This window comes from Larimichthys crocea, chromosome I, assembly GCF_000972845.2.
Source record: "Larimichthys crocea isolate SSNF chromosome I, L_crocea_2.0, whole genome shotgun sequence".
Taxonomy (NCBI): domain Eukaryota; kingdom Metazoa; phylum Chordata; class Actinopteri; family Sciaenidae; genus Larimichthys; species Larimichthys crocea.
The window spans coordinates 42,237,409-42,261,852 of NC_040011.1; the positions used below are offsets into that span (position 1 = coordinate 42,237,409).

General features: G+C 40.9%; 1 protein-coding gene across 6 annotated transcripts in view; it reads left to right on the forward strand.

Annotated features, from left to right (window-relative positions):
• The window catches only part of il1rapl2 (interleukin 1 receptor accessory protein-like 2), a 380,785-nt gene that overhangs the window by 21,104 nt on the left and 335,237 nt on the right, over positions 1-24,444 (forward strand). For all 6 annotated transcript variants that reach the window (XM_027282199.1, XM_027282201.1, XM_027282205.1 and 3 more), the window contains exon 2: positions 23,175-23,287. In XM_027282199.1, coding sequence (XP_027138000.1) covers positions 23,197-23,287 — 91 coding nt within the window. In that variant the 5' untranslated portion in view covers positions 23,175-23,196. The remainder of the gene's footprint in view (positions 1-23,174; positions 23,288-24,444) is intronic.

Genomic DNA, 24,444 nt, shown 5'->3' on the forward strand with positions numbered 1-24,444 from the left:
TGTGTGTTCACAAAGTTGGCAGACATAAATTCAGGAAACCCAGATGTCCTCCAATCCCAAGTGGACCAAATGTGAATCTCCTCTCAGCCTTCAGGAGACACAATCCAAGAACCTCAGGATTGGCACCGTGAGCTGAAGCTGGTCTTTTTTGGCCCCAGCTGTCATGACAGTGTACCCTGATCCTTGGAAAATCCCCATGGGTTCTCCCATACAGTCAGCTCCACCATGTTTTCCAGTTCAGTCACTAGGAGGCTGTACATTGACGTGACATTACAGATAAAGGGAGGAGACAAATCTTCCTTCTTGTTCGGGGCTGGGGGAGACAGCAGTAAATGTTCAGTGTTATCAAATCTGACTGCTGGAGGGAGGCATGTAGGGAGCTGCTGTAAAACACCTGCTAAATGCACAACTCGGACACCATAGCACTCGATTTAAGTATATACTCATGATATAAGTGGAGGGTCTGTCTGAGGGGAGCAAGTGGGGTGGTGGACCATGACGGTGCTGTGTGACAAAGAGGAGAATGGAAACGTGCAGGGGTACATTAACTTTAATGAAAGTGACCTTGTCAAACAGACTGTGGGTTGTTTTCAAAGCCGGTGTTTGCTGTTGAAAAACTAACATTTGTTCTGTTTGTACTTTATTATTATTCATGTAAAAATCATATACTTGGTTCTGGTTTGTTTGAGGTGGGTGGGCAGCCTATAATCCCATATTAGATGCAAGTTTTATACATGTGCTAATGTTCTTTTGGATATATAGCATATAGGAAATTCAAATCACCAATCCAACTACTTTGTTTTTCCAGGATCTTCCTACGTTCCTTCAAAACAAGTTTCAATATATTTACAGCTACGGTGGCCCGGTGGTGCAGTGGTTAGCACTGTTGCCCCACAGCAAGAAGGTTCGTTGTTTGAACCTCGGCTGGGGTCTTTCTTTGTGGGTTCTCTCCGGGTACTCCGGCTTCCTCCCACAGTCCAAAGACATGCACTTAATGGGTTAATTGGTGACTCTAAATTGTCTCTGTGTGCCCTCTGATGAACTGGTGACTTGTCCAGGATGTACCCCACCTCTCGTCCTAAGGTCAGCTGGGATAGGGTCAAGTCCCACCATGACCCTGATGAGGATAAGCAGTTATAGATAATGGACGGATGGTTTTTCCAGCTCCTTCATCTTTGTGCACTGTAGTGCAATAGTAACCATTTCTCCAACATTAAGATAATTGCTCAGCGTCTTTCAGAAGTACCAATATTACAATTAGAAAAGTGATTTGTATTATTGTTTTCTACCATCTTGGTTTCTCTTATTCCAAAAGTGTCACATTTCCACATCTGAGTTGTCATCAACAGCAAGCTTTGTTGGACCACCGATTGCTCAGTGATCTTTCCTGTTGCCCTGTTTCCTCCCTCTGGTGACATTCAGTAGTAGTATTCTTTCTTTTTTCTTCAGTGGGATGGTTGGCTCAGTGCCTCTGCTGCTGCTGATGTACAGTGAAGTCTCATATGGGACCTCTCATCTGGTTTCTGGAGGCTGTTTTTTTGGTAACCCTTCAAAGCAATGTCTTCTTTCTGAAGTAGTAATTGAGTTGTTCTAAGGCACAGGAAAGACATATTAGAGAACTGGAGTTGAGTGGCATTCCCCTTTAAGTTCTGTATAAGCAGCCCTTTGCCATCATTTCTCTATTGATCGTCTTTTAACGCTCTGAAGAAGAATATTGACTGCTGAGTTAGCCACTGATTTGTGTAGCTCAACACATATAATGTGGGTGTTTGTGCATTAGCTACGATTGCTTCAGTGCACGCGTGCCCCGACTGCATCCCAAATTGGACCCGAATAAATGAAAAAAGGCTGTAAAATGGCCACCACGAAAAACTGCCCTGCATAGAAAAGCTGCAGCCTTTTGCATAGAAAGCAAAACAGCATGAGCGCTGGTGAAAAAGGCTCGCCTGGAAACGCTTCAGAGCACACTTTTGTTTGCTTGTTCCCACCAAAACAAGTCAAACTCAGCAGTTCACAAGAGCTGGCATGCTCCTCTGTTGTGATTCCACTCTCTATTCTTCTCTAAGGTGTTTGGAAAATGCCTTACATAAATATTGGATGAGCAAACATCAGCACAACAGCTTTAAATTTTGGAGGCTATTCGAATGCCAGCCGCAACACTGTAGCAATTGTGGCATCTTGGCAATCTCAGATTCTCTATTTTTAAAGAAAATGTGCTGAATCTAAAAGGAATAAATGGGGTTTTCCCCCAGCAAATACACTTGTGTTTTAGTTTTTTGAGCACTGGAAGGAAAAAGTGAGTTGTTCCAAAACCTATCATGCAAACTGTGCTTTTCTTTGAGTTTAGCGGAGCTCACAAAGAGAGCTCTACCAGCATGATGTTGACAGGAATATAAGAAAGAAAGGCAAGATGAAAAATTTACTCTGCACTCATTTATTCACTTTACTGTACGCAGATCTGCGAGCGTAAGCTTGAGAGAGAGAGCAAAAGCAATGAGGGGAGAACACGAGACGTAAACATTAAAGAGGGGTGATTAAAAAGTCAGAAGAGTTGGAGTACAGCTGTTCACATTTCTTTTTTTGTGGTAAACACAAGTATGGCAGCTTTCAGAGCAGGACGCAACAGCAATTTTAAAAGTGTATGGAGACTCGCTGTTATTGCAAATGTCTACATTTGAAGCTGACTTTGAAACTTTGCTGAGAAAATCCTGTTAATATAATCTTTATTGGATGTTAGATATTGGCCTGACAGAGTCCGATCCAGGGCATCAGCATTATTATCGATCGAGTATGTAGCCTACTCTAACCTCAGATACTTTTTAACTGTTGAACTCTATGTAACAGATATCAAAGGAAGATGCTAGAAGTCTGATTAACATAAGAGAAACTTTGATCTACTGATACTCATACTGGGATTTAGTGAATTGTTAGAATAGACCGCACATACTTGAACCATAGAAACCAGCACACACAGATTCATGATCAGTTTTATGGCCATTGCTCTGCCTGTCTGCTTCTCAATGCAACTAGATGCTTCAGGTCTATTTTCTGATGCAATGCTGGCATGTTGCTTTCACTGGGCCGACTGTCTCGACTGTGTTTTAGGAATTCATCTGTAATAGCAGGTATTATTTGTGTTTGACAATCCCAAAACAATATATCTAAACTATGGATGTATGAAAGAAGCAGCATTTGGTGGCATCCAACAGTTTAGTCGCTGGTTGCAACCTCCTCGTCTAAGTAGCAGAGAAGAAAGTGGTGTTTTGTAATGTTGAACAGCGAGGAGGTCTTGGTGGGTTGTTGAGTCAGTGATTTGGCACATGGTTGAGGTATGAGGACCCAGATACGTGTTCAAGTTGTGCAGATGGTCTGCGGGGGAAGAGCTCTGAGGGGCTTCAGTGCAGCACTTTTTTTTTTGTTTTTCTTGAGTGTAGGTATTCATCATTTTTTGGTATTACCTCTTGTCACCAATTTTCTTGGAACAAAGGCTACTGCAGAGCCACGGCTGCACACACCATAAGGGCTCTTGGGATGAAATTGCAATGTTTCAGAGACAGACAATGGCTGAACAAAAGGACTTAGATGTAAGGATAAAAATTGACTTCAGACATCACTTGGACAACACCAGGAATGATGATTCTATCTATTGTATCATCTATCTGAGGTCAAGGTAAATGCAGTATAATACATATGAATAGCATAAATATACTTTGTGTCCCTCTTATTGCATATCTATCTGTGACTTGACTCTCATCATAACTACACAGCACTTGCAGGAATGTATGAGTGCTGCAGTCTATCAAGACCAAAACACACTTTCTGTGGTCACATATTGGTTTATGTTAATTTGTGCAGCATAAAAACACAGTCTGTAATGAGTAATTTCCCCAGACGTCAGTCTGAGTCTCTCATTCATTGTTGTTTTGTTATTTCATCTTGCTATAAAGGAGAAAGAAAAGATTCTGAGTCGAGAGGGTTTCTCTGCTCTGTTGTGCATGGTTTGATATCAGACTTGTGTTACATGTGTAATGATCATGACAAAGGGACAGGGAGACCGTAGACAGACTGTATTAATGGTTCTGTACTACTGAGATAATGACAGTAATAGTTTCAGATACTTTGTCATACTGTATTTTTCTATTGAGCTATTGTTGCAAAATAAGTTTGCATCAACAATATGTATACTGGTCAATTATTGTCTTTGCAAATTTACATTTGCACGACTCTTTCAAATCCTTTGTGTTTTGTTTCCAATGTTCCATTTCATTTGATTTGTTTTTGGTTTGAATGAGGTCTATTATGTTGAGTTGGAGACTCTAAACTTGTTAAACAGACTGATTTGAGCTGCTATTCACCACTACAGAGTGCTGCCATGTCTGTCTTTTATACATATAAATACCGTACTTCTTATTGCAGACCTGTTATTTATGTCTTTGGTGGCCTTGAGGCAAAAATCATCTGTTGGGCTCCCATTGTGTACAGTGAACACAGCAAACTATGGACTACATTTTCTTTATGTTAGAACCCAACCAACCTTGTCTCAGATTTTCTGTATGTAAGTCTTTGGCAGTTTGATTAGATACAATGGGTTTTATAAAAGGTTTTATCAGATCTGCATTGTCACACATAACCTGTTGTTTTTGTACTGTAGTGCAAATTCCCAGACACATTTGCAATTAATCAAATTAGCAAACACCAAATGTAACACAGTGGGGCAGTGGGGATCCTGAAGGTCTGGCGCCATGGGAAGTTTCCCACTTGGCCTGTTTAGGAATTCAGCCTTGGCTGCCATCTGGTAAAGTCGGGCAGGTACAAGTCTCTGACCAAACCAAACCAAGCTGAAATACGATCAGTAGACTCAGAGGAGACTCCATTAACTTGTGAAAAATGTTCTGAATTGAAGTAGTGGTGACGTTTATAGCTTTGACTACACTCAAAGGCTGAGTGAAAAGAAGCCACCATGGAGAGCAGTGTGTTAAGATAATCAATAAAATGTGGCATAATGGCGCTCTTCTTTTCTTCAAAGACATTCATAGTGTTTCTTTCCACTGTACACATAAAAAATGACAAAACTCCTTGACCTTGAGAAGTTCAAACTCGGCTTTCTCACTTCCACCCGGGAGCGGGTATGATTGTAAAATTGTCCGTTTCACAAAGTTAAAGAAACTGGCGGATGCAGCTCCACCAGATTCGAACAGTTCTTTGTTGCAAGCATACCGACACCTTAACAGTTGCTTGCTGCAGTGAAAATCGCACCAAGGCTGCAGGCGGCATCAGCAATTGTAACACTAAGCCACCCCCTCCGGCTTCCCATTCTTCAGTGTTGGAAACAAGTCCTCCACAGACACTATGGCCACGATTTAAGTGGCAGTCTTTCTCGTTGTAATTACTTCTCAGGCCAATTAATGATATGTTTTCAGGTGTCTTAGTTGAAGCCAAATAAGAATGTCTTCCAAAGCTTGGCAAAACTACAGAGTTACTCTCCATTTGTGAAGGAAATACTGGTATAGTATACATTTACTGTACATTATTTCATGAATAACTACTTTTTCAAGTGTTATGCTCCTCAGGAAGTCATGTGTCCACGTTGATATAAGTAAATCATACAGAATATGTTTTCTAAGATAGCAGCAACATGTTCTTTTGTTCAATTTAATCTTATCTAAAGCTACAAAATCAATACTTAGATATACACTGTGCAAGTACTCCTACTTTAAGTAATAAACCTCCCTGATCTCTTCTTTTTTACATGTTAACATTTTCTTTTGGAATCTGCCTACGCACATACAGCACACTGTATGTCCAAATTCTGTATACTGATGCAAACTTTTGAGAAGATTGTGTGTCTGTGCTGTATGTTTGTGTTCCCATGCTCAGTGCTGTGGGTTTGTGTGATGTGTGTGTAACGTGTATGTGTGTGTGTGTTTGTCAGTGGTGGGTCGAATCAGCGTGGTTGGTGTCTTGTGTGGGCGGACAGGCAGACAGCACCCTGCTTTCAACCTGACAGCAACTATCCAAAGAGAGACAGCGAGAGAGGCAAGGACGGAGGATGGAGAGAGTGATAGGAGGACAGAAGGAGGTGGTCACAGTTCTTCTCAAAATACTGCAAACATGTCCGAGTGTACTCTAAATTTTAAAATAGATATTCTATCATTTAGCAAGACGTGTCCCTGTTTTACCGTGTTACTGTTGATGTTGCTTGCTGTTCAACTCGAGACTTCCTCCGGGTTTACCTGCTGTCTTCTTAAAAGCAGTGTAATGTATATTTCATTCGAGTCATGTCACACTCCCGACTGTGCTGGTCTGAGTTTCTCTTCTCAGACAGAAATTCTGATTTCATTCACAAATGATTTCCAGTCACTTCCACTTTCCCATGAGTTTAATTGTAGTTAAGCTGCTGTCAATTAAACTTAACACAGGTGTTTTACAATAAAATCCTTCTGGAGGCTCAATGTACATAATCTCTACCTTGCTTGGTCGGATTTTAAAGTGGAAAACAAAGTGTTGAGTGTTGACATTAAACCTGTACAGGTGTGAGGGTGTGTGTGGATGAAGATAATTGCTATGAAACAATCAGAAAATCACTTTTAACTGACTTTTTTGATACCTGTGCTCCCTCAGTCTCAATCACTGTCTGTGTCGCTCAACCATCATGATAAACCATGAGTTTCATGTGATAACGCCTGAGTACGACTGTTGTTGCATCTACATTGCATACATTGCACTCTAGCAAGTGTAGGGTTTCAGTGACAGCAACCTAATGAAAAAAATAACATCCCAGTAAAGGGGATTTTTTCTCTCTATTGTTTCAGACATTGGCGTTTTGTGAGTACGGACTTTTTCTGCGTTTAAAGAATTGATCTATATTCTTACTCGCTCTTGAGTGTGGTGGATTGTACGAGTTCATAGAGAGAGAAAGAGAGTGGGAGGGAAAGATGGAAAGACAGATTGAAGAGGAGGAGGAAGGTGGGGGGGAGAGAGAAAGGAGAGAGAGGCTGCATTCTGGCTTGACAGCCCATATTGTATCACTCTGATCCCAGCTTGGCTCTGATTGATGGCATAATTATAATGTGGATATGAGATATTTACATAAGGGTGCCACAATTATTCACAGCCACATACTTTTCACTGAACACATGACCCCCCCAAGAACCTCATAAAGCATGTTGAATACTATTAAGAGCCACATCCTGTGTACATGTGGTGGAATTTGTACCCAAGTTTGGACGAGGACGATGTGAGCGATCATGTAATTATACATATATGCGTAGACGAGATAAGCACATGGACCGTTTCCTCGGCTTCACTGGAACACTGTTTGGCATTTCATCACTGGCATTTCGCTGAGACATTCTGTGTCAAAACAAGGCAGGATGCAGCGTATCTTGAATTTGTATGTTTTTATGTGTTGTCACTACGTCAACCTTCACTTTACTTTGAAGATAAAATCATAAAAGGAACATTATGCAGATCACTGCCATTTTGGAAAAATGCCCGCATGTCCTAACATTTGTGTTTTTATGTCTCAAGGCAGGAGTGAGATTATTCATACTTTCGTCCATTTTCTTTTTAAAACGGCAGGAGACAAGCAATGATGGCATACACTATGATTCGACTTGGGTCTTTTGTCAGACAGAAAATACTGAGGCTTCATTTGCCTTTTATTTGCAATCTATCCATAATTTATGAAATTACACCATGTCACGAATTGTTTTTGACCCTTGAAGACATGAAAGTCGGCACACAAAGGGCGATGTGCGTTTTTTGGTGTGTGAAGTAAAGGATGTCAAATTTCCAAATGTCAGAGTTATCACGGAAGGTCAGCACAGAGCAGTGGCCTGTTATTTCTACAGCCTTAGACAGGTCCAGTGGTATTTGTGTACATGAGCAAGCCTGTCTGTGCTCAGTGCTATTTTGGCGAAGGTTGCGGGGTTACCATGAAGAGGAGCAGACACCATCAGATCTAATTTCTGTCACTTTACATTCTTCAGACACAATGAGTCACTCTTCAAAATGTGGTAGTCGGTGTTGCTGCAGAGGAAGGTACCGGCACCAAGCTTATACTGTTATTCCGAACAATGTAGTCCATCTTTGGAGGAGGTCACACCGAACTCCAGTATACTTCTATTATCTTTGGATCCAAATGGCGCCTTTGTCTTTAAGTCCTGTGTGTGTTATCACAACATATGTTTTTGCTTTTCATGTGTCATTTCACACCAGTCTGTACTGGCTTATTGTGCACAGATGTCATTGTATGTGCAAGGAGAAAATAAATGTTCTTCAAGCAAGCTGTTTTGCTGCCTTAACCCAGCCAAGTGGTGCCTGACTTTTTGAAAAATGTCGATGGAGCTCAACCCTTATTGCAGAGTGACGATGGAGTGCTCCACGTTCACTTTAATTCATCTCTACGTACAAAACCATTTGTTGGCGGTGCTGTAATGTGAAAACCATGAAGACGGTCTTTATACGTCCTTGTGATCACCGTCACAGATGTCGGCTGTGTCATAATTGTTTGTTTGGGGTACAACGTGCCAAATTGCTGCAAGAATATATGACTATCATCGCCTGACACAGAGACCATTTTGAAAAAAAAGTTCCTCCCTTGAACTTTAAGTCTGCAATTTTTCCAACACGAGTTGCCTAAACGTAACCGAGTAAGTTGAGGAAATGTCCTCAACTTTCATACTTATTTGCATGTCTTAATATATTTTGTGATTCCACACAGTGTGCATGTTGTGTACATTTATTTTGTACACCAGTACATATCTCCTGTCGTGCATGGACATGCCTATTTTTATCTGTGTGTGTGTTCGTGTGGCAAACGGGCAGACACATGAGAAAGGACTTTAATCGATTCAACGGAGCTGCTGCCGAACAAATGGCTTTCTCACTTCCCAATCTAACCTAATTTCTTCATCCTTTCATTCCCCTCTTTCACCCCCTTCTCTCTCTCTTTTTTTTCTACATTTCTTATCCCCGTCTCCTCCCGTACATGACAAAGCGACCGGTGCTCTCTGACGTGACAGGAGACGCTGCTAAATGTTAAATTAGTGGAGGTGTGAGGGAGAGGAGAGCTCTCTGCAGCAACCTTTCATACCTGTTAAATGGTGCTGTTAAACGCCGTAATAGTGAGGAAATGGGGGTTCTGCTGAGAGCAATTAGATCATTCACTGAACAGGTGGTACTGCATTCATTAGCACACACCCCGTGCTGTGTATGTGTGTGTGTGCGTGCGCGTGCATGCATGCTTATGTGTTTGTCAGTGTCCTGCAACCTTGTAGCTCTACAGTGTATCGGAAAAGAGATAAAGCAGACACTTGTTTTTGCTTTTCTAAAAGTGTTCTACTCCTTTGAGTCTAATAAACAGCCCTCGCCTGCTTCCCCAGTGCAAATAATTTGTAAATATTTATACTGATTTATTATTTAGTGCCCCTTTTCCTGCAAAACAGGGTGGCCACAGGAGACTCTTGTTCCCTGTGTGTTGACTGGAAGGCAGCTGCCTCCTCTGGTACCACCAGCTCAGTATTAATATCCATGAGAAGCGCACTGGGCCTCATGTTTACATAAATTCTAGGCAAGAGTCAGTTCGAATTGATTCATCAAGTTGATCTCACGGCACTCGCACAAAATATTCACTAATTTAAATTACAAAAGTTGTGGTGGTAGTTCAACGTGTCAGTCCTGCTCCTCATATTATCACTTACTTTTTCAGTTTTTTTATGAAATCCTTTTAACAATAGCAGCTTAATAAAGCGAGACCAGATGAAGAGAATTATTCATCAAGGAGTAGATGGTCCAAAACATAGCGAGGGAAGTCAGAAAAGTGTATTGCTGACATAAGCACATGTCAGACTAGATGCACAAAAGGCAATTCTGTATGTCTGGAGGGACACCAAACTGCACGTGAGGCAAAAAATCATTGACAGCATCTGTTGGTCAGGTACGGCCTCATACAAGGTCAGTATGTGTGGTAGATACGTGGAGAGACCGCGTTGAAAATGCAAGCGGTGTGCATTGGAGACACGCATTTGTGGTTTTAGATGCATTCTAACTTTACTTCCCCAACATTTCATGTGGGAATTCAAATCAATTCAACACAGATGCACAAGTCAATTGACCACAGACCCTCACTCCAACTCTTGTAAATCTATTCATTCATTCACCAGCAGCTTTGCACACCTGACCTTGAAATCTGCCTCTAGAAAGTGTGGAAAAATCAAGTCAACCATGTATTTTCTTCTAAACCGCCACTGTTTTATTCAATATGGAATACTATTTGATTGATTTTGGATGTGATCACTAATGCCACACACACCAGTTTTAGTGTCTCCGAAATAGCCGCCATTCTTGCATTTATAATGTCTGGAATTTCCCAAGACTGGTGTGATAAGCAGTTGCAGCCCGAGGGCACAACATGCCACGTTAATGGAGGATGTCAAAGAGAGTGGCAAGGATCATTCAAGTTAACAAGTATGCAAATTAAACGTCCTGACAGTGACGAGTGAAAGGGCAGCTTAAATATACAGCTGTCAGACCTTGAAGTGAATAGGATCCAACAGATACTCATACAAGACTATATGGGGCCTCCGGTCCTGTCTGTTAATGAGGAGAGAGTAAAGCCGGACAGTAGACTAAAGAGATGCTGTCTGAACTTCTGTAGCAACAGACTGATGACGGGGTCAAAAATTGGCATAAATTGCATAAACAGTTCCAAATTTCCTGTTGTCAAAAGTCCAAACTGCTAGTGGGGTAATGATGTGGGAAATGTTTTCTTGGCTCACATCAGACCTGACTAGCACTAACAGTTGTGCTTCACTGTGCACTCTGGAAGTCCTCAAACATTATTGCTGACCAGGTGCGTCCTTGTTTTGGCCACAGTCCTTTTTTCAGACCTTTTTTATACATTGCAACTTTCCGGCAGGTCAAGCTATCATTATCCTAAGGTGGTAGATGTCATGGCTGTGCTTGCATTTGCATGTGACTGGCTGCTTGTGCCGCATTTAAGGTCATGGTTTTGCCAAGCACCTTGATAAAATCCCCTTTATAATGCTTTTTTACATCGCAAAACTATATTAGTTGTTTATCTACGTCCACTAATGAGAACTCAGATTTCTTTGACAAAAGATATAAATGAAATTGCACGTGTGATTCTGTGTAGGATCTAGAATAGTGCCGAATAACGCCTTAAATGGTTATCGTAATATAAAATGTTATGTTACTTACTAGTCTAACAGCAAAAAGCTGAACTTGGTGTCTGTCTTTCAGCCTTTTAATTCACAAAGCGCTCGCCAACAACTTAAAGTCAGTCCCAGATTCTTGTCCGATGTCTTCTTGATTGGTTAGTCCTTTTCCCTTCATAGCTTCTTCCATTCATGTCCCCTTAGGTTTTTTTGACTCTGTCATAGAGGCTGCTGAGTGCGATCACATTGCCCACTTGCCCAGCTGCAGTTCTTGCATCTGGACACCAGCTCCACTTCATGTCAGCATTCCCCATTCCCTTGTCTTGACAACCTCCTCTTCCTGGTGGTCCAGAACACTTGTGGTACAAACGTTAACTCCTGGTTCTGATAGGTCAAATAATAGTTGGCGCTGTGTCTTAGTGCCTTAAAACTTTGCATACTTCTCGTCACCGATATCGGTTTGTAGTTTAACATTTAATGTCTTTGTATTTACGATTATCACAATTCATCTTGAACTTTAAAGACCATCATTTTATTCTTTTCTATCACAAGTATGTTCTGACATGTTGTTTGTCATAACCAAAGGTCGGTCTTCAGTAATGTACAACTACATCTGCTCATGCAAGTTAAAAGAAAAGACAGAGTCGTGTGCAACTGCGGTCTTGAGTGGATTCTTGGTAGAAGAAAGCTGTGTGTATCCTGTGTTCACCCGCACATTTTGTCCTGTAAGTCTGGAAAAACCGTTTGCTGGGCACATAAGCGCAGATGTTCATGTACTTTTTATTACTCAGAGAGTCTGGTGCCGGATGTGCAAGATTTAATCAAGGTACTCGCATTAGAAGAGGCGTGCATAATTGGACTGGGCTTGATGAGACACACATCTCTCAAATTAGGAACTGCAGATGGAATGGTCATACCTTTCACGCCTCGTTCTGCTGCAAGATGAAGGAACTTCATCAACTAAAAGGTGTCCTGAAAGCAGTTGTGAGTGGCAGATGGTGGTCAAAGTCTGTGCCTGGGTGAACCCAATACAGACTGCTTCTACCTTCAACATCAGGAGATGGAAACAGGATCTAATTTGTGAGCAATGATATACTTGCATATCTCTAAACTGGTGGTGATAATTGAGTCCATAGTGTCCTTAATTACAGTAAGCGTATGCAGTTACACTTAATTCAGTTAAGGTTTTCACCACATTAACATAATTTCAGTTTGTTTTAATTATCTTTTAATCACATAGTATTATATAGCAGCATTTGATGTGCATGTAAACACGGCAGATGAGATGACAAATTTCAGCATTTCACAGCTTCAAAAACAGCTTTTTGACATTCTAGATCCATTTTGTCAAACCTCACATTTTAATGTCAAACTGAGATTATTACTATTTTTAAAGATATATTATTTCATTTAACCTAATGTTCAACATGTCAGTGTTCACTATTTTTAATTGAAATGCAAACATCACACAACCCCATCCATTTCTTTTCACTTATCTGGAGCCAGCTTGTGGTGACAGCAGGTTTAACAGCACGTTACAGACGTCCTGTCCCTTCTGGGGGATCCTGAGGCGTTTCCAGACCAGATGGGCTATACAGTCCCTCCTGCGAGTTCAGGGTCTGCCCCAGGATCTCCTGCCAGTGCCCAGAACCCCCCCAAAGCAAGGTGCCCAGAAGGCATCTTAAACCCGAACCACCTCATCTGGCTCCATTCAACACAAAGACTCCACTCCAAGCTTCCTCTGTTTGTCACAGGTCCACATCCTATCTCTAAGGCTGAGCCCAGACACCCTATGAAGGAATCTTATTCTTTCTGTCACTACCCAAAGCTCATAGATGAGGCCTGGAACGTAGACAGGAAAATTTAGCTTTCTGGCTCAGCTCCCTCTTACCTACAACCATCTGATACAACGTCCAACTACTGATGCTGTACCAATCCATCAGTCCATCCCTCCATTTTCCGATGATTTGCGAACAAGACCCAGGGATATTAATTCCTTTGCTTGGGGCAACAACTCACTCCCAACCCAGTGGAAGCGTTCCACCATTTTTCGGCAGAGCTGCATGGTCTCAGACTTGGAGGTGCTGACTCTTATCCCTTTACTGCTTCACATTCGGCAGCAAACTGCCAAAGTGCATGCTTAAAGTCTGATGAAGCCAACAGAACCACATCATCTGCAAAAAATAGAGAGGGAATTTCTCAACTTACTCTTCTTTATCATTAGCTATAATCAAGATGCTGACAATTTCTACAACTTGTAAATTTATTGAGGTTGAGTGTCTTATCTTATATCATTATATAAATCCTGCTATTTACCAAAATTGGAAATAAAAAATGCAATTGTACCTATGTACCTACCAGAGTTTCATGGTGAATCAGAGGCAGAATGAGCCAGGTGGACAGATAAATGAAACCTAGTGATGAATAAACCTAAAGCACAGTAATCTTGTCCCGTAGTGTGCGTACCACATCGGTATATGGAATGATCTGGCGAGGGCTGGAGTGAAAATTCAGAGAGTTGTAGATTAGTCGATGTGATACAGATGTGCAGGTGATTGCAGCAGGAAGACACCCAGACAGACTAACACACAGGGGAGGGGCGGAAACATCTGGAAACAGTATGAGAGAGTGAGAGGTACAGCTGGATCATGACATAAATATATTCATCTAAATCTATCTCTAATTTCAAAATGTTTTCATAAATTTGAAGTGTCACGAGTAGAGAAGATCCACAAATGTTCAATAATAGAAACAGACGTCTTACATGGGATATAACCAAGGCCGTGTTAAAAAGGGGGGAAATTGGATTAGCTTCCAGGTTCCACATGGGTTTGGCGTGGTCCAGTCCAGAGGTTCTGGATAATTACAGGATGTTTGTGCAAAACTAGTGATGACGAGATTATTGCCTTTGAATATTGCACCAGCGATGAGTTTCCTGAGATTTTTAGTAGCTTTTCATACAATTCCGTTTGTATTATGTTTTTATTTAACAAGCACACACACTGAATAGGCTTCCCTTTTGTTGACAGAGTCAGTGTTTTCTTTTTCTCTGGCGCTTGGCCATTGTTCTAGAAGCTCTTTGGTTCTTTTAACAGCGCACTTATCTAAATGGATGAGAGTGTTTAGCACAGAGTGACGGCTCTGTGAATTTAGCACGGATTCAATGTGCACTTAGATTTATTTGTTTTATAGCTTGAATCATGAGCCGAACTATCCGAAATAACAATTTCCTTTTAGTTTTCTTTACATAAATGGATGAAGTTTTCTTACACCCAATCAAGAAGGCTTGGTGACCACTAGTGGGGGTCAGGACCTCCGGTCAGAGGTGCACTGTGAAAGTTGGCATCCTCTTTTTTAAAAATGCTAAATTATGCACCATAGCTACCGTAACATCATTTCTACACACAGTGTCCACAATGAGGGACGGTTTTTAAGTCAAAACAAACAATAACACTTATTAGTAGCACACTGTGATGTTGAGAAATGTAATACTTTGAAATAATATGTCATTATTTTGAAAGTAATACCTGTGGTGGACTTGTGTATTGCTTGCTCTGTCATCACTATTCAGTTGCTTTTGTTCTTTTGTACTGCTGCTGTTTTCCACTGATTTCCAGGTCCACCTCAAAGTTCCAGTATGCCGAGACTTGAATCCGGGTTGTGAAAGGTCCCCCTGCTGTGCCAGAAACACAAAGTGAAACTGAAATGTGGTGGATGTTCTACTGCACTTTGTGACACCTTCTTTATAATTTATATGCGGTAAGAATCGGCCCACACTTGAGATGGCATGCCGGCCAGATTCAAACCAATTCCACCTCCTCCTGCAGACGTTCAAAGGACGGATATCGAGTCTTTCATGATGACGACGAGGCGGCTTATGTTTCCATGTAAAACACAGACTGCCTCTGTAACAAAACAGCATGACTCATGCAGTTTGGGAGAGACAGATAGTGTGACAGAACGGGGCTGGAGGCTGTCTTTAATATTGGATGTGTGGCTGAAGTGGCCTAATGGCTTAACACTGGTCTATTTGGGATAAGAATAGCTTGCTATCTGTGTGTGTGAGAGTGTGTGAGTGGAGGGTGGTGGGGGAGTCTTTGGAGTATTTGTGTGCGTTCTGTCCAAGTGTTCAGCTCAGATTTAAACCAGCGATTGAAGAATTATGATTTAAACTTTTAACCTGTCACCAAATGTGACAGAATTTGCGGCATTAACAGCGTGATTATGGACTTTTCTCTCCTCAAACATCAACACGAAAACACTAAACAAAGCTTTGGCGTCAGCTCCGTTTTCATAGTTCTGCCCGTCCTGCCTCTGCACACAGTATTCACCTCAGCAGTCCATTAAACAGACACAGGATATGGTTCTCACTGAGCCATGGCTCCATGAGATTACACCCCTGGGACTTTAGAATTTGATTGACTTTAAGACCCGAGCCACACACTCTCGCACCCATATACTTTCTTCTGCCCATAGCCCAACATTTCTGTGTAATGTGTGACACTTTGCATTATACACAGTCTGACCCTGCTCAGATCTCTTCTGTGCTCTGTTGTGGGGATATCATTATCAGAGACAGACAGACAGGGAAGCAAAGCAACAGTGAGGGATGAAAGATACGGGGTTTGTAATGCTCTAATAGTGTTTGTTCTGTCCTGCTTTCTCTCTCTTTCTGTGCGTTTGCATGACATGTGCTCTGAACCCCGTCACACATGCTTTCTTCTCTCTTCATGTCTGTGTGTGTGTGTATGGTATAATTATCCTGTAGGTCATTAAGGCTTTATTTAAATACCCTCACACTGCTTTTATCCCACCACCTCTGCACACACACACACACACACACGTATCGCACGCTTGCACACTCAAAAATGCTCGCCTTCACGGTGGATCGAAACATCAAACAAACGGCCGCTGCCGTCTTAGCGAGTGTGTCAGTGTTCATGTGTGGAAAAGAGGAGGGGGGGTGAGGCTGACCTTGCTGTGTGTGTATGTATGTGATGGATGCGAGGCAGCGCAGAGGGGATAAGATAAAGAGAGCTCAGTGTTTGCTGATGAGGGGGCCCCTATGTGAGAGTGTTAGAGGAAGACTGCAGCCACTATGAGCGAGCCTGCGTGAAAAAAAAGATACCCTTGTGTTTGTGTGTGTGTGTGTGTGAGAGAGAAGGAAAAATAAGTATGTGTATGAGAGCAATAATAGGAGGAGAGTTAAAAGTTATGCATAATAATAATGTAATTCCAGCTTCTGCTTTGTTTGTTTGTCTTTCTAATTGTGTTAGAAGTTCCAGAGTGTCCGATTTAGGAGGAATATTTGGCAGTAATTGAATATAATAGTCATACATATATTTTCATTACTGTACAATCATCTGAAACTAACTTTAAGCCTTGATATATTTTGCACAGGTGAGTTGTATATAAATTCACCCTCAGTACAGTTGTCATGAACGGGGAAATTAGCTACAGAGACCAAAACAGTTTTTTGTACCAGGCTGTAAACATGTTTATTTCTGCTGTGAAGTTGGACATTTGAACATGGGGACTTATGGAGACTGACTCAGTCTGTAGCCAGCCTCAAGTGGACGTTCGGAGAACTAGGCTTCTCTTTACAGGAGCAATGAGGAGTAACTCTCTTCCACTGCTATGCTATTATGAAGAAAATGTAATTCAAGTTCACACTTCCCGTTCTGTTACTAAAGGTCGGTCTTTTCACTTTTTAGCGTCTTAATATCAAATGACAGCATCTGTAACGCTGCCAAGATACATATTTGTAGTTGAAACAAGTCTCACAAACCCTTGAACCTGACTTGCATTAGGTCCAAATCATCACGGTACACACACACACACACACACAACCACACACACAATACACAGCCTTTAGCAGTCGCATTAGGCCGCTCTGTGTTTCAGACTAAAAGGTTCAGAAAGTGGATCAAAAGAACTCCTCATATCCTATTTTTTTCTCTTCTTTAATGCAGTGTGTGTGTGTGTGTGTGTGTCTGTGTGTGTTTGTATCCATGTATGTGTGCACTAAAAGTCTCCAGCTCTCTGTACTGTCTTTCTTTATACGTCTTTCGGTCTTCGACTTCTTTCATTAGATCTTACTTTAGAAAAGTTTTTGCAACATAACAAACTCCTGTCACATCCTGGTCCATATAAGATTCTGCCATTTTCCTTAAAAAATAAATAAATATCAAATTAGGTTTGGTAAGCAGAATTAGTTGTTGGAACCTTCAGCAGTATATTGAATCCTGACCAGCTCTGCGGCGTCTGTTCTGTAACTGACCCTGACCTCCATGTGGTACACGTTTTCTTTTTACCTTTTCAAGGTGTTTATTTCTACAAAATGTAAGGTCTCGATCCTAAACTCCACTGGTATTTCTCTTTCTGTTTATGTTTAGACATTTTCAAAAAGAACCTGATAAAAACTACCCACATATGACTCACACTTTGATTTTTTTGCAGCGTTGCTTGTCGGAGAGTGCCTGCTTCGCCGTCTTTACTAGAAAGAAAATAGCTCAATTTAGCTTTTTCTGCAATAGTATAACATAACCTGACACCACCTGTTCGCCTCCTCTGAGGACTGGAGACTGTCTGTTAGCTGTGAGGTCAGGAAGAGGCAAAACAAAAGCAAAGCAAACGTAGATCTGCAAGTCCTGCTAAGTCTGTTTGCTTCTGAGCCAGAAAAGTAGTAAAATGTTCTGAGGTGTATTGTCAGTCAGTTTCCCTCCCTAACACCTCATTCATTCTGATGTTTCTTAAGATAAAACACAAAGCAAAACACTAACGCACACCATCATCTTCTCTGTGTGAATTTCCTTTTCACTTTAGTCATCATTCAAACTATATTTTTCTTGGCTTAAAGTAAACACGACTGAAAATATGTTATTCACATTGTTTATCTCCTATTTTGTCATCTCCCCGAACACTTCCTTTATGTGTCTCTCTGTTATCACAAAACCATTCCCAGCATTGCTTACTTCTCAGAAAATTACTATTTGCAAAATTACTGACTACTGAAAGGTGAAGTCAACAGTTTAAACCTCAGGAGCTAAACCTGATAGAAACGATCGCTTGCTTGGTATTGAGTGTGTGCAGCAAATATGGAAAAATGATGGCTGGGTAATTCTGCGTTTTACTGCCAAGTCTCACGTTGTAACTGTCTTGTAAAAGCAAGAGATGTGAATCAGACTCTGCAGCCAATCCTGCAAACTGAAATCAGTACAGCTCCGAACAACATTCCTATTTAATGAAAGTGATACAGTAATTCATTAATTTATTTTTATTTAACACTTCTTTTGGCACAAAATTGGTACTAAAGGCAAAGTCATAGAAATTCCATGTAGCTGTAGGAGCGAATAAGAAATCCTGCCAACTTTCTCAATTTCTCCACAAACACATCAGTTACTTTTCTTTAAGTCCAGCTGAAATTTATTTATCCACCATTTGCAGTAAGAAGACTCTCTGCTTCTGCTCCGTGTCCTGTGAGTTCCTGGTGTAAAAGAACCACATCAGCATATAAATGGACCAAAGTTACATTTGCACACACTTTACTGTACATGCCCTTTAATGTGCTGCAGCTAACCAGCTATTTATCTATCTGACGCTAGCCTGCAAACTGTCCTTGATCACTGTTAAGCTGAGGTGCATTTGATAATGCTTGTAAGAGTAGTAAGGAGACTATATAAGCGTATTTGTTCGGTGTTCTGTGGCTCTTGAAGTAATGACAACTGACTGATGATTGCAAAGATATGTTCAGGAAACACGAGGAAAAAAATAAAACATTGAATTCAATTTGTTTGTTTGTGGCTTTAAACTATTATTGTATAAGACCATAATAAGCTCTGACTGGGTTTAAAGCAAGAAAAACTGTCTTAACCGTTGTAAAATCTCCATAAAGCACGATATTAAAAATGCAGTTCTGTATTAATACAATGTCAAGACTTATAATCCAGTGGGAACACATCATTGTATTTGCACAGAAAGAAAATGCTCATTAGCCCTTACTTCTGCCTAATGACTTCTTGAAAACATTATTTACTTTCAGCAGTATACAGGAGCTCTTTAGCAGGGGCTAAACACAGTCACTATGTATATATAGTGTACTTCTTCAACTTTAATATTTGAATTAACTCTTTTGTGGCCAATATACTCCATTACAGCAGACCTTTATCTCATACAGATGTCAGAATAAGAGCATCTTGTGAACAGTTTGCAGTGTCAGAGCTCTCGGAGGAGGAATGTTTGTGTGTTAGGACATAAACCAGAGCCATCGTTGGTGTTGTTAGTTGTTTTCCCGGCTGTGAAATGTCAAAATGTTCTTCATGATGAAGCTCCATTGACCTGATCACACAGTAGGAACAGCACAGGTGAAGCTCCATTTAGCTGCTTTTAGATGAGTACGACTATTGTGCACTTACCATTAGCACACAATGTTTGGCTGCCAAAATCTTACTCTAAAGTAGCATAACGAGTGTAAGTATGGACGCGCAGTGAGACACAGTACTGGTTTACTGGCACTCACCTTTAAAGACACACCAATGTGTGTGTATTATTAGGATTATTTCTTCTCCTGTGACGTCATCTTGCTCTTCTGATTATTATTTGAATTAATTATTAGGGGTGTCAATCAAATAAAAAATAAAAAAACGAATTAATCGCAAAAAATTCTGTAATTAATCGCGATTAATCACGATTAATTTATCAATAAATGTATCAATCAATTAATTGCATTTTTCTGAGACTGAAGCTTATAATTAATATTTATTTATGTAAATTGGTCAAATTAATGTAGAATAAACACAGAGAAGGTATATTTAAATTCATTCATTTTATTGGCTTAAGGTGCACATATGCACAGTGCAAATGGAAAAAAGCCATAATGAGGAAATATACTGACTGAGTGCCACACTCCTGTAGTGTAGACTGGCGAGGTCCCGCGGAGGTAATTTCAGCAGTGTGTTTTGCTTTGAGGTGATATGTTAAAGTCGTGTTACTTCTGTGGAATTTAAATTCGGCTTTGCAAACTGTGCAAATTACCTTGTTTTTGTCCAACGAGCCGTGGGGCAACTTTTTAAAATGAAATGTTCCCCCTAAAAGTCCGTCCTTATCCTTCTTTCCGCCATAGACTCTCCTTTAGTTAGGATAGATGTTTGACCGTGCATGTGACCAAAGGTTATGGGTCAGCCGCCACCGGAAGTAAACAAAACCACGTTAATTGCGTTAATTTTTTTAACGCGTTAATTGTTTAAAATTAATTTTTGACAGCACTATTATTTATACATAAGTGTTGAGGTCATACTGAGTGCTGACATGTACTTTTAATCTCACGCGATGACAGGCAGGATGCCTCAAAAGCCAGCAGAGATGAGTGGTTTCTAGTAGTGGCAATATCAAACAGCAGTCTTCATCATTCATCTTTGTTCACCATATTCATTTTGGTCTTCCCAGTGGTTAGATCCCCATCATCGGATTGGACTGTTTTTTTTACCCATCTTCAAGGACACCATGCCCGGTTCTGTCATCACTTTCTCCCACTGTTCATGTGAATCAAATGTGATTTCAATCAGCAGTCAAGCTGAAGTTTGAGTTCCCTTTATTGTCATATGTATGAAAAATACAATGAAATGACTGCTGGCATGGCTAATCTTCCTCTTCGATCTTTCCCTGGTTCACTCTGAGAGTGTGTGTGTGTGTGTGTGTGTGTGTGTGCATACGCCGCAGTTTGTACACAGAAAGCATGAGAAAATCTGATTGTATTCTATCAATGTGATTTCACATGGCCGCCTCAAAGACTGTGAGTGAGCGTGTCCCAAAGCTCCTGCTGCCTTTGTATTCACGGCCGATGGTCAAATCTAATCTACTTTCTGTATTTTGATTTTAATCAGTTGAAAAAACTCTGCAAACCCGTGTTTCAGATCAATATTAATGTTTTTTTTTTTCTCCTGCTGTTCCTGCTGCCGTAGTTGTAATAAAGCGTTTTGATTTTTTTCACTATTTGCAGCCCACACATAACAACAATTTGTTTGGGGCTACCCTTGTGTCTTTTCATTTATAGCCCGCACAGACTGAGAGATCCAAACATTTTAACACGTGTTTGAGAAATCAAAGCTCACTGAATAAATGTTAGACTCAGTTTTGCTCCATGAGGAAACACAGCGGGGTGTTTCATTAATTTCATCACTGTCATCATTCCTTTCCTAACTAATTTTAGCATGTGCATACACGTACTTTCAAAATAAAAGCACCAATTGATTCCTTGTAGTGTTAACATGAATTCCCCACCTCAAACTTTTTACTGCAGATGTGCTTGCACCAAAATACAAACTCAAAATACAGTGGGCCAATAAGTTAACATTTTTTGTCATGCTTAGTCAGCGCAGTATGGGATACGTACAATATCATCATCACACCATAAGGCAGTGTATTGTTTTGTCAGCCAAACAGAAAGACAGTAAGCTGTGAAAACAATATACTTTCATAATCATAATGAACACTTTGGCAGAGTCAACACTCATGAAGACGCCACGATTTTAAAGTGCTGTTGTTGGCTGAAAACTACTTTTGAACTTGAGCATTTAGTCCATGCTGGAGAAGCTGTCTGAGTCCTGTCCAAGCCCTTCCAGCCAGCAACAAATCAACACAAATAAGACGCTGTGAAAAATATCAGAGAAAGTCATCAGGAAATCTCACATGCCTGGAAAAAATAAAACAAGTTATTGCGTGTGGCACTGAGAGATGAAGAATGACAAAAACTAATACAGCCTAACTCAGCTCAGTAGTTGTCGTGGATGTTTTGGTGCCATCGGGGGACTTTCTTTCATTAAAAAGACATATCTAGTCATTAAAAGATGGGATTCTGTGTGATGGTTATTGTGCCCTTCATAAATCAAATGAGGTCAGAAGACAAACAAACTGACGTGCGTTATTGTGTGAAACCAGTGAGTGGTAAAAACCTCAAGGGGAATGTCTAGACACCACAAAAAAAAGGTTTAGTTTAGGAGTGGATTCAGGTTAAGCTCACAGTTAACACTCCTGCTATGCCAATTCTCCACATGGTCACCCCACAATGTGATTTTCCCTGTGGGTGCTCGAGGACCGGTACAAAAATGTCTGATTTCACATTAGAGACATGTGTTTGCACTCCGTCTCCAATTAACGGGAGCTGGAGATTCTCCAAAACTTCAACAACCATGTGAAATGAAGACTTTAACTTTGTATTTATCTAAATATAGTCTGGAAACTGCTTCTTAACAGTTAGTTTAAACATAGAAATAGTCTGAGAGTGCAATACCAATGCAATGCCTTGTCATCAAAAACTAGTGAGTCGACAACTTTGCAAACAGCCAAAAGTCGAGCATGTGCAACAACACAAGACAAAGCAGCTAGGCAGTCCTAGATTTACTCTTGTCCGACAGCTTCTTGCTCAGTCACTCTTTTGTTTCTATTCTTAGCTTCGTCTGTCAACGTTGCCCACGTGCCCAGGTCCGGTTCTGCCACGACACTCGGCATTCCCTCAGGCCTGAAAACCTCCTCTTCTTCCTGGTGACTTCCAAACATGTGAAAACTAACACCCAGCGTTCTAAGTTCACAGTCTGGGCAGCCTGGCTAACAAACCAGAGCTAAGATTATCTAACAGCAGCTACAGGTGGCAGCAGATTACTTCACTGTCCATCAGGAAATTCTGCGAATCACACAAAGTTGATGCGGATCAGCCGGAGGGAAAGCCAACAAACATTTCCTCCATAAAATCTGATCCAGTTTCACCAAAATCAGTGAAATAGTCAGCGGTGCCATTACATGCTTCTTGTACCCGGAGCACAAAGTTCAATGAACGGGAATGACAGAGACTCTATTCACCTGATTTACAAGTCAGTGTAGCATCAAAATAATTTCAAGTCTGTTGTTTTACGGTAGAAAAGTTCCACGATGTTTCGTTAAATGAGAAAGAGAATGACGACGTGCTATGTTGTGACGACCACTGTGTTATGTTTTCTGAAGGTGCCAGTGGAAGAGAAGAGCGATGAAGACTTTATCCCTCCTCTTCCTCCTCCTCCTCCTCCTCGCCTCGGGAGCCTGTGACGGCGTCAAGTACATCTCCAAGAGGAACTCAGGTAGGATGAACCGCCTCAGTGTTTGTTGCCTTGAGGCGCACTTCAAGCTGAAAACCTTTCTTTGTCTTCGTTGAGGTTTTTTTTTTTTTGTCTGTTACTGAGATTCTAGTTGTTTTTGTTGTTGTTAGTTCTTTTTGCTTCACTTTCATCCTTTCTTTGTTGCAAACACTTTCCCATCTTCTCTCAAATAGAAAGATAATGCCTCCTCTTGTCTTTCCTCATCTCTTCCCGCTCGCTCTTATTCGTCGGCTGTCAAATCTCCCTCTCTTCTTTCCAAACAATACTCTCCACTCCTGTCCTTTCCGATGCATTGATATCTCTCTAACTTGATACTACGGATATGCTTTGCCATTTCTTTCAGTTTTTTTTCTTTGATAACACCTCTCTCCAAACTCTATTTGGGAGCTCAGATTAGCTGCCTTTTCTGTTTCCCTGCCGCTCCTCTTTCTGCTGACGCCGTGTAATGATCAAGCCCGCCTGACTGCCGCTGTCATTGTTGCTGCCGCCGTGCTCATTTGTGTATCAGCGGCCAGCTGATGACAGATCTGCTGATGGTCTTTTATTCAGGATCGATTTGTTGTGTCTCGCTGATCAGCTTGACAGAGAGACTTTGATTGGACTATCGATGTTTGGCATGCGGTCTCGGAAATGCTTTGTATGATACTGTGTATTGAGTTTACTGTGTGTGACAAAGAGGCGAGCTACGCATTCTCTTGCTTAGCTTTGTTTACATAAAGATGCATCATTATCATCGGTCACAGAAAACTTGATTTGCAGTTTTACAAGTGTCGCTTCTGTAATCACAGATATTACCAGCAGCATTTGTAATTTTGTTGCCAAGTCCTGAAAGTGCTAAAAAAAAATAAAAAAAATACAGAAAATGACTTCCCGACTTTTTAGCAAACTCAGGTCATCTAATTACAACAATCCAGTTAGAATTGATTCCCCTTAATGTAATCCTGCCTCACAATTCTGCTTGCTCGTAAGTGAAAGTGTAGGTCGTAGCGGTTTAATCGAGGGAATTTGAGGCCAGTCATAATAATCCTTTAGAGATGCTTTTGTAATTACTCACACAGCACCTAAGAATTACATTAAAAGGCTTCACTGAGCTAAAAAAGAGCCTCAAATCGCATTTTCTCAATCAGCTTACGAGTGAT